The sequence below is a fragment of the Haemaphysalis longicornis genome, unplaced genomic scaffold (genome assembly GCF_048455015.1).
Source record: "Haemaphysalis longicornis isolate Haplotype H1 unplaced genomic scaffold, Haemaphysalis longicornis Haplotype H1 scaffold_10, whole genome shotgun sequence".
Classification (NCBI taxonomy): domain Eukaryota; kingdom Metazoa; phylum Arthropoda; class Arachnida; order Ixodida; family Ixodidae; genus Haemaphysalis; species Haemaphysalis longicornis.
In genome coordinates, this window is record NW_027526204.1 from 126,373,071 (window position 1) to 126,390,064 (window position 16,994).

The 16,994-nt window shown below is 49.0% G+C and overlaps 1 protein-coding gene across 3 annotated transcripts in view; it reads right to left on the reverse strand.

Annotated features, from left to right (window-relative positions):
* The window catches only part of LOC144159271 (beta-1,3-galactosyltransferase 1-like), a 129,320-nt gene that overhangs the window by 17,550 nt on the left and 94,776 nt on the right, over positions 1 to 16,994 (reverse strand). For 2 of the 3 annotated variants that reach the window (XM_077690655.1, XM_077690656.1), the window contains exon 2: positions 5,845 to 6,027. In XM_077690655.1, the coding sequence (XP_077546781.1) occupies positions 5,845 to 5,875 (31 nt within the window). In that variant the 5' untranslated portion in view covers positions 5,876 to 6,027. The other variant, XM_077690653.1, reaches the window with a different exon arrangement.

The window sequence follows — 16,994 nt, forward strand, 5'->3', positions numbered from 1 at the left end:
CCGCATTGAGAGCAGGTGGTGCTGTGAAGGGTGGGATTGATGGCGCGAAGTTTAGATAGGCGTGGGAACGTGTTTGTTTGCAAAGCCTGAGTTTATGCTCCTGTTTCTTGGTGAGGGATGGGTGGGCAGGAGGGTACCGTTGCCTACCCAGCTTGTAGGGCTGTGTGCTGCTTTGGTAGGTTACTAGGGGATGAGCCGCTTGGAGCCAGTCGTCTTGCGGTGCCCCGTAGGCTAATTCGCGGACTGGCGACATGCCCGGTGCATGTGGTGACGACAGCTGCCATCGTATCCATGCGAGCCAGGGATTTATACACCCCCCTCAACACCCCCCAGAAGGATATCCACACTTCCGTACCCCCAAAAAGAGAGATTCCTCAAACACGAGCACCCCGTCCAGGAATTCATCTGCACACACCCTTGCTCGGAACGAAAAATACACGTCGTAGAGTGCATCCCTCCAAGGTGATTTCCAATGATTACTTCTCTAAAAAAGGGAACGCAGCTCGTACTTATAGCAACAATGATCAAGTAAAGGTCATTTCGGCAGCGAAGAAGAACCAAATCGGCTGCAATCGTGTACTTAAACCTTCGTAATGGTCGTGAAGGTTACGTACAGCTTCGCTACCTTCATGTCTTACGCGTTGGTGTGAGCTTCCTGAATTTTTTTTGTCCTCGTTCTCAGTAAGTGCACGAGGAATTTTATTCAGACACATGCGCGCACAAAGAGACTACCGGTCTTGCAGTTTGTGGAAAAAAAAAAAAAACACACGTCGAGACAATCGCCGTTTCGTGATAACCTCTGAGAGGTTCATGCTGATAACTTCGTTGACCCATCTTGTCTTGTTTGCGAGTTAAGGGCGGGAACAATGGGTGAATAGGAGACTCTTAGGCGTGCCACACGTGAGATAGCAAGAATGAAAGGAACTGCTTGAAGAGGGAATTTTTTGTTTGCCCGATAAGTAACTTTGCAAGGGCAGCACGGGCACGAACCGTATTTGGGAGCACACAGAAAAGAATAATGTCGCTTTACCGTGAACCCGCTCACGTCCTCACCACAACTTCCCAAGAAGGCGTCTTGGGCTACCGTGCTTTTGAACCAAGAAAATTTCCTTCCTTTATTGTCTCCTTAGTCCATTTACTTAGTTCCTTAATGTTCTTCCTTCTTTCACTCCGTCATTTAGTTAATTTATTTCCTCCCCAAAATCCTCAATTTATTCCGTCCCTTAATTCCTTTGCTTCGTTAATTTATTAATTTCCTCCCTAATTGCTTTAATTCCTTCCTTCTTCCCTCCCTTCATGCGCTATTGCTGTTGAACAAAAAGTGAGGCCAGCGAGAAAGCACTGGAGTTTTTCTCCATGCTAACGAGACGCCTTCAATATTAAATGGCTCGCAAAAACACCTTCGTCAGCAGCTACACGAACGACATGCGCAAATTTCGTGCTCTATTCCTCGCAAATAACTGCTGCCGACAGCATAAGAAGGCCGAACAACAAATGACAATTGTTTTTTGTTTACTACTGAAAATAAATCTGTCTGCGCAGTCTGGTACAATAGCTGTGAACACTGACCGGGTGCTTTTCGCGGTATGTGTCATTATTAAAGAGGTATCGACACTGAACTATTGCGTCGTATTAACAAAAACACCCGAATGGGGACGCTGTCATGCCCCGCTGTGACAGTTCACCGTGATAGCGCAGATAGGATGATCGACGCTCAATAAATGATGATCCGAGAGGACGACATTACCGCCTAATGGCTCTGTCTGTGCGAGTTGACACATAACTGGCGTAAGAGCGGCTCAAACTGAAGACGGATTCAGGGACAAAAATTCACCAACCCCTCCCCTATCGGGAACAGAGGCGCACGGGAGGCTTGTCCAAACCTGTGAAGCCCTAATCCCTTGCGAAATCCCTGTCAAACCAATTCCTTAACCCCTGCTTGCCGAATCCCTTCATCGGCCCGCCGATGTCATTTCGCCTGGCTCTCCGATTGCCGCTCGCCGAACACACGCACGTTCACTGGGCTGTTTCCGTTGTCGTTCTTTCAGGGGTACGTGCTCTTCGGCGGAGCGGACCAAGGGCGCCCTACCCACGGCGCAGCAGGCCTTGAAATGGTGAAAAACGACGCGTGCGGGACGAGCTAATTTCCGTTTCCATTCTCTGGAGGCAGGTAGCGCCTGTTATTGACTGGGAGTATGGCGTGATCCGGCGCACCACTTGGGGCAGCGGGGGTTTTGCGGCCTCCAGCTGTGGGCAAAAAGGGAGTTCTAGCGTACTACCTAAACGGCAACACCGACGGCGACATGAGTCGGCCAATACAAGCTTCGCTTGAAAACACGACAGCGGCGTGTGCAGTATTTCTTTTGTCTGTTTTCATCGAAAGTGTGAACCCGCTTTTCGCCGACATTACCGCTGTCATTATCACCAACGCGGTCTATAGCACTCAGTGTTCGGGCTCTTGCTAATAAACGGGCGACAGGAGAAGGAAAGAAGGTTGGCCTGGTGGGTTATATAATCTCCGCTAAAGCCACTACCGCGACGCATTGCACGGTGTCAGGAGTGTGGAGAAAGATCTCGCCTTGAAAGGGGAGTGGTGGATAAGAATATTTACAGGTGTGACAGAGGCTCAATTAGAACGTGAGGTGGACGTAATGGGGACGTGATGCGGACATAATTAGGACACCCTGCAGACGTCTATGGACGTTTTGAATAACTTCGAAGCTACAATGGTCACATCGGGTTGAATAGTGTTGGACGTTTAGGGTATCTTCGACGCATAAAACGGTCACATCGGCTTGAAAGGTTACAGACACAAAGCGGATTGTCGCAAGCTCGTTTTGAAAGAACGGAGCACGCGTAGCGTTTCTCGACCCTCGCAGAGACGCGGGACGCCAGCTTCCGCGAAACACGGTGGCCAGTTATCTCTGCACACGATGTTTGTAACTTCGGAGACACTTCAGGGTCACGAATGTCGCGCGCGCGATTTCAGATCGAAGGGCACATCTACTGTTCACTTCGGCACCGCCCTCAACCGGGCTCAAATTGCGATCTCGTATTTGCCGCAACAACTTTATCTCGCGCGGGATCGCTTGCCCGACAAGGAAATCTGCCTGAGCGGCAACCTAGAAAAAGTTGACAACGCCGATGACAGCGCGTGGCAGTAGCTAAACGTTCGCTCGACATCCCACTTGACGCGATAATCTAGGCCACCAAAGGAACGCAGCGGTCACGCACGCAACATCGATAAACTCGGCATTTGTCACAGGATGTCCGCTCAACTAATAGGGTGAACTGAGGGTGCGACGCCCGCGACCTTGTTTTAAAAGCGAAGAAGTTAAGCAATTCGTTGACTCCGGCGTTTCACAAAACTCAGTATAACAGTATAATAAAAAAAAAATCACTGTAACCGACAGAATTCGAACCTATGACTGTAGATCAACGGAGTTATATAGACCACTCGGCTACGACCATGAGTTAGTACCCGAGCGTCAGTCGTCTTATTCACTCGGCTATGACTGTGGGGAGGGGAACCACGCCACCAGCTCGGAACAGAACACGTGATAGGGTGCACGTTGCACCTGCGGGCGTGTGCGCGTTCCGCTCGTTCGGCCTGCTATTTCGATTTGATTCGTTTTCGCCGTTCTGGCAACAAAGATACGGAGTATAGGTCCCTGCGGCAGCGAAGAAGAAGCAAATCGGCTGCAATCGTGGACTTGAACCGTCGTGACGGTTGTGAAGGTCGCGCACAGCTTCGCTACAGTCAAGCCTTGCGCTTTAGTGTGAGCTCCCTCCATTTTTTTTTTCTCGGAAAGCCGCACGGAAGACTCACAGCGACATTTTTCGCCCCCAGAGCAGGAATCGTGTTTTAGCGCAAAAAAAAAAAAAAAACGCCTAAAATATCCCGTGCGCCACGGAAGAGACAATCATGGAAAGGAAACACTGCAACTGATTCGGGCACTTGAAATTCTGTGCAAACGCACAACACTGCATATTGTGGTGTCACCTTCAATACGAAACCTTGCAGCCATTGCATCGTATCTCCCAGCACCACTAGGAGAAGTCGTAATTTTGTTAGAGTTTTAAGTTCCTTGCCAGATTGCGTAGTGCTGTAAAAGTACTCGTATTCGACACCGGTATACGTTCTAATGCGCCGTGATTGACGCGCTTCTACAGGTTTAGAGGGGTGTTAGTATTTCGGATCACCCGAAGTCACGTAAGGGTGATCCAAAATATTTTGCTGTGCATTGACGGTACTCCTAAATCTAGAGCAGCAGGCTGATCTGATCACGAAAAGGGATGCGAATACCAAATGCGCGCGAGTGCACGCATTACAGCGAGGAATGTTATCACGCCTGGTGTGATCATATGCCAAGCACACAATAGTTACTCGTTTAGAGAAATGAAATCGTATTCCTAGTTGACGCTGAATCCTTAAGCTCAGACCCACCGCGGTGGCTCAGTGGCTAAGGCTGCTGAGCACGAGGTCGCGGGTTCGATTCTTGGCCGCGGCAGCCGCTTTTCTGATGGAGGCGAAAAGCAAAAACGCCCGTGTGTACGAGATTTTGGCGCACGTAAAAGATCCCCAGGTGGTCAAAATTAATCAGGAGTCCTCCACTACGGCGCGCCTCATCGCCTTCGCTGCGTCGGCGCGTTAAACCATACAATCAATCAACCCTTAGATCAGTAAGTGCAGTTCGAAACGTGCGGTCTGTCAGCGCCAAGCCAAATTGAAACTCGGGAAGAAGGATGTCCAAGCCATAAAAGTGTCGAATAATGCATGTGTGATCTGGTTCGTAGCACGTTCGCTGTTCCAGACATTTCTACTGGAACACAACAGGCAGAATATAGATTACTCGAGTTTCCCGGCGTCTAAAGTATGTCTAAAGGCGCGCGCAGAACAACACACATCCAGCTTTCCGTTGTATGTTCTTCCTCTTCGTTACACATTTAGTTGTTCCCAATCGATCTGAGTGCACGTTAGCGAATAGACTATGAAAAGCGCGTTGTGGAATGCGTAGCAAGGGCAGAAAAGTTCCGCCGCTTCCAGTTTTCGTCCGTGGGAGCGCAGCAGGTCGACGCGAAAGGCAAACCAAATGGAATTCGCTTTGTACGGCGCCGAGGGAAAAGCTACGACTGCGTTTCCGCTGTTTTCCAGTCGCTCTCCGTCATGCAACGCGCATTCCTCTGCGTTTACCCTTTTTGTTTCGGTCTGCGGCTGAGCTCGCCAGGGAAGAAGATAAATCGGCGCCGCAAAACTGCGGAGCTGGCTAAGCATTACACATGGTTGCTTCCGTAACCTATTCTCCTTCACGTGACCGGATAGACAAGGGGCAAACAAATGTCTACGTTCGTCGCTATTGACGGCACGCCAATCTGCAAATACGATCCACAGCTCTCGGGGCTTGAAGCGCCTGAACAAAACAGAAGGGTCAAAACAAGAGGAGTCACCACGTCCGTGTCTTTTGTTAAGCTCTTTTAAAGTCCAATCCGAGCATAACCAACAAGCCCAAACCTCAATCCTTTCGAATTTCATCTCTACAAGACGGTCTGTTTCAGCTTAGTCACGCGCTGAGTATTACGACCTCACCTGGCATGACTTTCGCGTTCTCAAGGCAAGCAGCTTTCGTTATTGTTCGTGGGACACCGGCGGACGTGATCATCGACTTGCCGAATGCTGATCCTGTACCGAGGTCTCGATAAACACGACTCGGGATGCACTGTGTGAAAGTACCACTCATCGGAAACCAGCAGTCCAGGCCAGGCTCGGTTGCACCCACTGGTACAAACGGAACCGCGCACGATCGCAGCTAACGAAGCACCACCACACGACCATTCTTCACTCACCATGGTTGTACGCAAGGCGGCGATAGTGCATAGTCTCCGAGAGCGCACCGCGAACTCCGAAGCTGCCGGTTCGCTTCACCGTGCCCCTCGCATAGTCGCCGCCGTCAGCTGCGGGCCCGCTGAATAGCCGTGGTCAAGCTCCGTCTGCGGTCGGTCCCAGCCGACACCGACGCACGCCCCGGCCTGTGGAAAACAGGTGGGAAAAAGACACAAGAAAGTTGTTCCCCTCCACCTCGACGCGTTGCCGCGTCCGATAAGACCGTCGCCAGCGTCGTAACGTTCAGATCTGCCCTAGTCCTCCTGGCGCCAATGACCCTCGCCGTACGATTGGCTACTTCGCGGTTCGTTCAGTTACGTCAATTCGTCCGGTCCAATCAGAACCGTGCATCTAAGCATCGGCGCGTGTGATAACGACGTCACGCTCAGCCTTTGTAGTGTAGGTGACATTGCGTAAGGGTGAGAGGGGGAAGCCGCCCTTATCGTGCGTAACTACTGCCGACGTTTCCTCCTATCAGCCACCGTCTTATGGGCGGCTGGAGCGCAGCAGTCGGTAGGCCCGACCTCCGATAAGCAAACCCGGCGATGAGCGGGCGGCGAGTGTACTCAAGCGGGCTTCGGCAGTAGCAGCTCTGTTGCGTTGTCACCTGCACGTTGTCCGGAGTAGCAATAACTCGAGCGGCTCAGTTGAATGGATGGCGGCTCGAATGGCCGAGCTACTTGCACTTTTCTTTACATCGCGCTAAACCAACATTTCCCTGGGGAAATTCTGGGGCAAAAAAGTAATTTTTGCGTTTGTTTCAAAATACTCCGTAAACCCGCCGCGGTGGCTCAGTGACTGAGGAGTTGAGCTGCTGGGCCAATTAAAAGACGCGGGTTCGATTTCCGGTAGCGGCGACCGCTTTTCAGATGGGGGCGGAAAGCGAAAACGCTCGTGTGTCGAGATTTCTGCCCACGTTAGAGATCCCCAGGTGGCCAAAATTAATCCGGAGTCCTTCGCTACGGCGCGCCTCATAGCCCATTTGCAGCTTCGGCGCGTCAAACACCGAAAACAATCAACAAAACGTGACTTATGTTGTATATGCAATGCCTTAAACCAGTACCACTGCACAGAAACCAACGCCGCGCCTTCCTTATCTTGCGTCACTTCCCTGTCGTCTCCTCTCAGTCAGTCAGAGCTCGCTCGGAGCGGGGACTTTGAAACGGACACGAAATTGAAAAAAACTCGGGATTCCGCAACATACTTGTATACCAGCTCTGACCCAAACTCTGTTCGCCGAGAAGCGTGTTACGGACAGTCTTATCAGGTGGAGCTGATTATTATGATTGTTCTGCGCGTGCGCAGAATTACTGAGCGGGCGCCATGTGTGCCTTTACAATTCCTTCTGTACACGCGCATTGATGTTCCGCCAGCTTACTCCTTGAGCGGCTGTCCTAATCTTTTCGTTTTGCCGGGCACGCGAATGTATGGCGTGCTGCTGAACATGAGAAACTGCACGGCGCGGCCCAATTGGTAGCGTGAGGGACCCAAATACCTAATCAATTTTTATTTACACTAGCCTGGTAAAACTTTAGATGGGCGATTTCAGCTCCTACGAGGTTGCGTTAGTTCGCTGGGTTGCAACTGTAGAATGCATCCAAGGGGCCTGAAGACTGGACGGAACAGGTTTGGTAATGCCATGAATCTCGTGCGTGGCTTTGACGAAAGAGCGCTGCGAGATGCACCAAACCCTCGTTATAATGAACTCCAAGGAACGGGAAGGCGGTTTCGTTATATGCGATATTTTGTTAAAAGCGGGTGTAAAGTTCTCTGCACAGACGACAGTGGGGAGCATGAAACACATTAAAGAAAAATATCGAATAAAACAACTGCGTTATAAACGGAGTTTGCTGTACACCGAAAAAAAGAAAATTGGCGAAGCTTGCACTGGTGGTGCAAGGTTGTGTAAACAGCAAAGCTGGCGGCCCCTCTCCCTTCGTTAAAGGCCCGACTGTTGCACCGCGCATTTATTTCCGAACTTGCCGCTGAATGTTCTCCATGACTGGCACACCCCGATCGTTTCGTCCTGCAGACTTTCACACCTCTCCCAAAGTGTACCGCGCTAGAACGCGCTGGAACCCGCGGCCAAGTCCAAAGCCAACGCCCGCGCTACGAACCCGTGGGAAATGCTGTGAAATGGAGATGCGATGATAGCTCAATCAGATTGACGCCTGTTTCATAAAGCGAGGGGACCCTGGTTCGATTCTGACGACGGGAAACGTGTTAAAACGATAGTATTTGTTGGGCTGCTTGAACGGAAAAAAATTGGTCTCTGTCTGCCCCTCGAATCAGCCAGTCGGCCGAAGTGAAACAGAAGCCGCACGATAGTTTTTGTATACGCACAGCCAAATCTAAACATGTAAGTGCGGTGTCAACATTGTTAAGAGCAAAACGGTATCAACATTGTTAAGAGCAAAACATAACGCAAATATAAGGCCTAAATCAATACATAAGTGATATTTTCACTGTTCCTTTATAAAAAAATCATGGATGCTTGATTTTTTGCGACAGCAAATTAAGTACTACATCCACTGCAGAAAAAAAAAATCACTCCGTCGCCTGTTGTCGCCCGCGCCACTCTAGCTTCTGGCGGCAGTTTAAGAAATCGAACGGCAACAGTTACGAGAGGTTCCACTAGATGTGTTCCACGTTTCGCTTGGAACGCACGTGGGGAAGGGCAACGTGGTTCTATAAACGTTGGAACAGGGCGCCTAGATTCACGCGCGTCTCCGCCGTGCGGCAGCGTCGGCATAGAGGCACCCAGCCTGGAGCAGTGGAACGGGGTAAATTTAAATTGACTTGAGCTAACCACTAGCGTGTTTACCTTGGGAGGAGCGCGACGGCAGAGGAACAGCATGAGAGGTGAACGGGAAAGTTAAGGCAGGTATTTACTTGGCAAATGTCGACAAAGACTATGGTCTTTCGTCGACATTTGCAACGAAAGGAGCAGATACGCGGCCAGTTGTTTTCTTCATAATTGGATGCACATGTTATTGTTCCCCGGCGCTGCTTACCCCGTGCCCCTCAGACATTTAAGGTGACCCTGTGGTTAGGTTGCCAATTTAACAGCGTAAAAGTCCCGGATCCGATTCCCGGGACCTCCCTCACAACATTTTTAGGTGCGGACTATCTTACCACCGCACAATGTCCGTCCGCGTCCGTGCGCATAGCATTTACATTACAAAAAATTGGCCGCGTATCTGCTCCTTTCGTTGCAAATGCCGTCAAAAGACGATAGTCTTTATCGGCTTTTGCGAAGTAAATGCCTCCCTTCGCTTTCCCGCTCACCTCTCATGTTGTTCCTCTTGCGTCGTGCTCCTCCCAAGGTAAAGACGCCCAAGGTTTTCTTAAATCATTTTAAATTTCCCGCGTTCAACTGCTCCAAACCGGGTGACTCGATGCGAACGCTGCCGTACGGCGAAGACGCGCGTTAATCGAGGCGCCCTAGTTCAGCGTTTATAGAACCGCGTTTCCCTACTCCACGAGCGTTGAAGCAGAACGTGGAACCTACCTAGTGGAACCTTGCGTAACTGTTGCCGGTTGATTTCTTAAAATGGCCCCAGAAGCTATAGTGGCGCGGGCGACAGCAGGCGACGGCGGAGTGAATTCTTTTTCTGCAGTTGATGAAGTATTTAATTTCGCAAATTCAAACATGTTTGATTTTTTTATAAAGGAACACTGCAAATATCACTTCTGTATTGATTTGTTGTCTCATATTTGCGTAATGTCTTGTTCTTCTTCAACAATGTTGACAAGTATGAACATTCCACCGGACATAGACGGGTAGATTTAGCTGTGACTATATAAGAACATTGCGCAGGCATTGTTTTGCTTTGGCCGGGTGGCTGAATCGGGTCACAGACAGACAGACGGACAGACATACAGACATACAGACAGACCAAAATTTCTGGGTTTAAGTCGCCCAAGAAAGCCTATCGTCTTTAAAACTCACACAGGCGCCGGCAGGATTCGAGCCTGTGTCTGGTAGACCAGACAGAGTTAGTGTAAGTCGTCTTACTCACTGGGCTACGACCGCGAGTTAGTACCCGAGGTTCCAACGGCTTAATCCGTCGCCTGTAACGGTGCGGAGTACCTTAGGACCTCCCAATGTCCGTCCGCGTCCATCCGTGCGCACATCACCATCAAGCTAAAATCAACCCAAATTAGATTTGAGCCGTGAGTTGCAGTTTCATTTAGGGAATAATCAAGGTGCAACTCACGGCTGAAATCGAATGACGGTCGGGGCGCAAATCGGGTGTCACTCGGGGCGCAACTTGGATGTCGTTTCGAGTCCCCATACTCCGCACCATCGCCATCATCCACGGAGTGGAGACGCTGCCACTTTTCTTGACGCGCACACTCCCCACACCTGTTGGTGGGCTCATTGCTTCCTCGCCCCTTTCTCTCACACTTCGAGGTTTGTTGGTGCGACGGACGGATATCGATCGGCTTAAACAGCTTCGCTGTTGAAAGTCATATTACGCTCGTTCACCACTGTCCAAAGGCAAAGGGCAGCTATTAGGGAGTTTTAGCTGACCGTTTTTCACGGTCCGCTCCGCTCCGATAGCAAGCGGGAGCGCCATTGCGCATGCGTGGCGCGCTTGGCCACGAACGGCATTGGATCCGGTTGCTCTGAGCGGGCCGTCGATACCGGAGCGGACCGTCGAAAACGGTCAGCTAAAACTCTCTATTGGCGCGAACAGTTTTGTTCTATAGAGAGTTTTAGCTGACCGTTAGCTTTCACGGTCCGCTCCGCTCCGATAGCAAGCGGAAGCGCCATTGCGCATGCGTGGCGCGCTTGCTCGCATTGGCTCCGGTTGCGCTGAGCGGGCCGCCGATACCGGAGCGGACCGTCGACGACGGTAAGCTAAGAGTCTCTTATTTTGCGTTAATTTCAAATAAGCTCGTTCCTGTTCCCTAGTCGAAACTTTACGAACGCTGCTGTCTCGTTAACGCTGCGTCACAGAAGATAAGCGAGGTGCTTTCCGGGCTTGTTCCGCGTAACAGAGCGCGAAACACCGGTTATCACATTGGGTGTCCCGGGTTTTTAGAATGGCCCTGTTTCCTGTTGAGCAGCGAGTCGACGTAAGTTTTTTCACCTTTGCGCCACGACGGGCACAATAGGAGGAATGTGGGACACGGAACAGAGTGGAGCTCTGGCGAGCGAAGATACCTGCGGGACACGCGTCACGCAGAAGTGAGCTTCGGCACGGCAGCAGTATATCTTTTTGTCTGTCGACAGCTCGAATGCTGACATGGCGTCACCTGGGCGAACAAAGTTTCCGCTGTAACGGCAGGGAATGCAAATTTTGCCGGGGTGTTTTCTGTTCGGGGCCCTCGAGAGTGCACGGAAAAACCAAGCAACCAACCAGGCAAAATGAATAAATAAATAAATAAAATAAGAAAGAGAGAGGGGAGAGAGAGATAGAGAAACAGAGAAAGATGGGATTTTAAGGCATTTGTAACGTGCCACATGGCCTGCTTGAAATACATGTCAGTTAGACATGCTGTGTGCGTTTCTTAACCTGGCAGGGCAAAGTTTTAGATGTATGGCAGGCTCTTTGCACTCTAGAATTTGTAGTGTGACATGCTTCAATGAACCGTGTTACATTGATTATTATTATTCTCATTGTAAATATTGTTACCATTTTTAAACATCTCTATCACGCAAAACATATTTTAAAAGAAGTCGTGATAAACAGCGGCTGTTGTTTCTGCAGGCTGTACGTTATATTTATATTTCATATCTCCTTTAAGATATATATATATGTATATATATATATATATATATATATATATATATATATATATATATATATATATATATATATATATATATATATATATATATATATATATATATATATATATATATATATATATATATATATATATATATATATATTTAATTATTGGAGAGGTTAGCTCAAACCGAAAGAGAGCGCACTAGAATGACAATATCACCATTAAACTTGTCGTAAATAGCATTTTCCGTTCGCAATGCCAGGTGCAGTTGCTTTTCGAATCCTACGCATTTAAATCAAGGAACGGATTCTGGGGGCGGCGATTCTCGCACGACGCTCGAGGTTGCGCAGCATGACGCGAGGACACGTGTTTCTAGCTATAATCTGAGCAACAGATATCATATACGGATGCTGCGGATGTGCTCCGCTGATTACGCCTAAATGTTGCTTTCACTCGCAGCTGAATACATGTTTACAATAGGCTAGGTAGTTAGCATTAAGCTTGATGCGTTCTATGAAGGCAGGCGTAAATCATCTATAGTGCTACTGACCGCAGTACACTACAAAAACGCGAACTTCGAAGAGAACACTCGTGCGACTGCTGCGAGAAAAACGCATGGGTCACTGTATTCGATAGTGGAGTAATCACGCTGACGCGTCACTGGGGGCGATGACTCTGTTTCATTTTTTTTTTTGGGGGGGGGGTGAAGAAGGGGGGGAGAGGGGAGTGTACGGACCGTTCGTAGAAAGACAATTCCTAATAACAATTTCGTCGCAGGACAATTGTTCACGTACGACAGGTCGTCATGGGGCTATTCGTCGAAAATAACTTTTTATTAACTTTATAGCACAATGAACTATTCGAAAAAGGGCATCGAACGTGTATGTGTAAAATATAAAAAGTTTAGACGTCTGCTAAGAAAAAATAAATCCACCACTGCACAAGAGGCTCCGTTTTCACCGGGCCAATATTATCACTCAAGGCCGAAAGCTAGTGGTTCAGTGAGTGCGCAGCTTTCAGTACAAAATTTCAAGAATAACGAGGTGAGGTTCGCCAGCTAAATGCTGCGAATTAACTGGTCTTGGCGTTTTTGTTCGCAGTCTCTATGGAAGTCGTCAGGACTGAAAGAGGTGAAGGAATGCTGGTTCGCGAATGATTTTTTTATACAGGGAACCGAAGGATTTAGCAACGCATCTACTAGATGTGTCATCGATACTGATGTCTCTAATCTGCGCGTTGTTAAACTCACAGATAACCATAACCATGCTCCAGACCCACCCGAGGTTACCTGTCTGAAAATCCGTTCAGAAATGAAGGCCAGCGCACGTGAGAATGCATTAATATTCGTTCTTGTGTTTTGTCACGAGAGCACTACAGATAATGGTGCGCAGAGGAAGCTCGGCGGCATTCGATTCGCCGACGGTCACCCGTGGAGGCCACTTTTGACTTCTTCCACGCTTGTGTATTGCTTGAGTTTTTGCGGTGCACACGTTCGCTCCAATAAACTTTGTTCCTTGAAGATCCCTGCTTCGTCCTTGGCGACGTAGCAATACCCTCGATAACAGTGAGATAGCTCTTCTTGATATTGGATAACAGGAATAAGAGCGCCTCATGAGGTACTTGCGTCGAAGCACGGTGAATGGCGTTTAGGTCACTTTTTGCGTTCATTAAAACGCACGACGTGTTCATTCCGGGAAGGCGCCTGCTGTACGGCTCCTGGGCTGCCCAGGGGGCGCTGCACAACCGACTTCCGAGTAGTACTTCCGGGTATAGTACAAAGTCGCGGGGGTCCCATGGGATCCCGTGTTAACAGAAGCAAAATGAGCTCGAAACTCCCAACCGCCGCGGTGGCTCAGTGGCCGTTGCGCTACTAAGCACGCGGTCGCGGGTTCGATTCCCGGCCGCGGCGGCCGCTTTTCTAATGGAGGCGAAAAGCAAAAAAAAACGACCGTGTGTACGAGATTTCGGCGCACGTTAAAGATCCCGAGGTGGTCAAAATTAACCCGGAGCCCTCCATACGGCCCACCTCATCGCCTGCGTTGCATCTGCGCGTTAAACCCCACAATCAATCAATCAATCAAGCTCGAAACTTCCGATTGTTTGGCGACATGGCCTCCAGCCCATCCCCGACGCGTCTGATCTCTTCCGGCGATCAACTTATCATTAGGGGAAAAAAAGTTTTGCAGCGCTAAATACGTTTGCAGCGTCGACGACAGTGCTGGGACGGTGACGGCGCTCTGCGTTCACCGATCGATGTTCATATGAAGTGGGATTTGAAATGAGAGCTGCTTGCTTAAACTGGTACACTCGGTGACGAAGACTTTTCAACAACAGCCGATCAAAAAAGGAAAGAGTAACATAATCGGCGATGATCGTGCGTAAAAGTCAGCGGGTCCGGCGGACCGCAGGCTCGTCTGCTACGGTGCTCCGCGCTTTTGCGTATACCTGCGCACTATGCGTGTACTTTTATTAAACCCTGCTGGCTTGCGTCGCTGTTACAAATACATGGTGCAGGGCTAGCCTGCTGCTTTATTGAGTGGCTCAGTGAACAAATGCAGCAAGCGCAAGAAGCGTGAAATCTCTTTCGTGATTCCGAAAGTAGTGGCCACGGAGCGTAGTGGCCGTAAAACAGTGGTTCGGCTAACTGAGTGGCCGTTCTGTTTACTTGTTTGCTGTCCTTAATTTAATTACGCTCTTGCATCATATATTCCCATTTCGCACTTAATAGACTAGTATAGGGGTCGGAAACGTTTTGAGGTGTGGTCCGAGTTGCACCAAGACGACACGGCGGAGGGCTGGACGGCAAAACGGGAGGGAGGCGGAAGGGGGAGTTGAAGGCACAGAAAAAAAAAAATTCAGGGAATTCAGCGAATATTCGACAACAATTGACAATAATCTGGTTAAGTGTGAGAATCAGGGACAATGCAGTTGGAAGCGATCAATTATCTGTCCTTGTCTGGCCGTCTAACATCATTTGAGGTCAAAACTGGCGTGTCGGTGGTCTTCAGATAGTGGCAGGGGGAGGGGGGGGGGGGGGGGGGGGCAGACGACGTGCTGGGGCGGTATAATACAGCCCCGTGGGCCACATTCGGCCCGCGGACCGTAGGTCCCCGACCCCTGCAGTAGAAGATAACCAACAGAGTTAGTGACGATTGTATGTATATATTTGGGCCGCGCACCGTGATTGCGGCTGCGTTATGTTATTAAATATAGAAGAGTACATTGGAGGCGGGCAGCGGACGCGCGATTTGGTGCTTGTTTCGCGTCCTTTAATTGCACTTAATCTGTTATTTCACGCCACTGCCTCACCTACTCGCTAGTACGCATGTACGGACGGACGTAGGTTGCCGACCCCTGCAGTAGAAGACAACGAACACAGTCAGTTCAGTAACAATCGTATGTAAATATTTGGGACGCGCACCGTGTATGCGGCTGCGATATGTTATTTAAATATAGAAGTACACACGCAGCTCACGTGCGATTTGATGCTTGTTTTGCGTCCTTTAATTGCGCTTAATTTTATTTACGTTTTTGCCTCACCTACTCGCTAGAATGCACGTACCCTGCCGTTCGTAAATCGTGTGGCGTAAAATGTGAAGCAAGAATAAGTTAGTTTGTGAAAATATAAAACAAAATTTACACTCGTTTTCAAAGCAATGCCAGGCCAGCAGTGTCAGCTGAGTCGGCTGCGCTTCTCGCGTCCGCTTGCATGCTCCAGCTGAAGCAACTATTATTACAGTTACCTTCACGCTATAGGATGAGCAGCGTCCTGTGTTTATGCTACTTGCGAACTGTTCCTTTGTCGACCGTACGCAAGAAGAAAGAGCGATAATTACCGCCGGGAAGTTAGACAGACCACCCGACCCGGCGATACTGACCCACATCGCGACAATCGCGGCAGCTCGCTCAAAAGAAAGCCCATTAATAGGCTTGCTGTAGCGTATATTATTTTGTTTAGCCTCTGTGCCTACTTTAAGAACTATTTTATTAATTATGCAGTCACTTAAGCGCACCACAACGCGATTAAATTAGGTACAGCCAACTATCTCTCTGGCTTGTAATGGAAAACACACGGAGGGCGGCGGAGGTCGTCTGCTTTTGTACTACGCAGACACGTGGGACATGAGGGGGCGCTGCACGTCGTCAAAACTGCGTGGCGTGTCGCCACAAGCGGCTTACCTTCCATTTTGGAGGCACTATCCGGACAGATTTCGAAATCGGTACAACAAGAGGAACTTATTTGAACGATGAACAGTGAACGATGAAAGATCATCGCTGATATGATGGAAGGCGAAATCAATAAGTACCCGGAGAAAAATTGGGAGTACGACGTAATGATAACGTTCATAAAGCATAAGATCAACGAAGCCAAGCAATGAAACCGGTGGAAAGAGAAGAGAGAGCCGAGAAGCTGGTGGATTAAGGAAATGAAAGAGGCTATTCACCAGCCAAAAAAAGGCGTCGAGAGTGCATAGCGAGGTAAAAAGATCTGGTATGGAACCGGCGGTAGCGAAGGAAAAACGGGATATGTATCGGGAAAAGAAACTAGAAGTGCAGAAAATGGTGCAAGTAAAGATCAAGCAGAAAAGCGAACAATGCATGGCAGAAACGCGCAAGAAGGACAAAAGCGCACGTAAGAAGTTTTGGAACCAAGAAACGATATCCATCAAAACTTCTTGATTGATGAGGAGGAGAAACATTTAGAAGGAGAGCACGCGTTGGCGCATATTCATCGAGTGATTAGTGAGAAGTTTAGGGAAATAGTGGTAGGGAAGCCTGCACCGATAACATCAGCACCACAGAAGGCTGCGGAAAGGGAAATAAGTTTGAGCAACCTTGCTTGGAAAAAAGCAGAGCAAAAGGTTTCCCCCAGACATCAGTGGACCCGGACCGAATACCAATGCAACTGATAAACCTGCTTGGACTTAAAAGTAAGGAATAGCTTATGAGGGAAATAGATAAGGTGATACAAAACAAACAAATACCAGAGGACTGGCTAGAAAGTAGGATGTATTTAATGTACCAAGGCAGCGGCAACAAAGCCAGTATTGATTCATACAGACCACTTAAACTAACGTCAGTGGTGTAAGATTCGCAATACAGGCGACAAAATCAGAAATTACAGCATGGATGGAAGAAGATGAAATACTTGGATAACTGCAGAATGGATTCAGACAAGACCGGTGACTAGATGATAATTTGTTCGTGATAGCACAGTGCATTGAAATTGAGAAAGCGCTGAATAGACCATTAGAGATTATGTTCTTGGACATTAAAGGGACCTATGACAACGGAAACAGAGAACAGCTGTAGAGAATGCTTAAACTCCAGGGATTAGATGACGGGCTAATACAGTTCCTTATAGCAA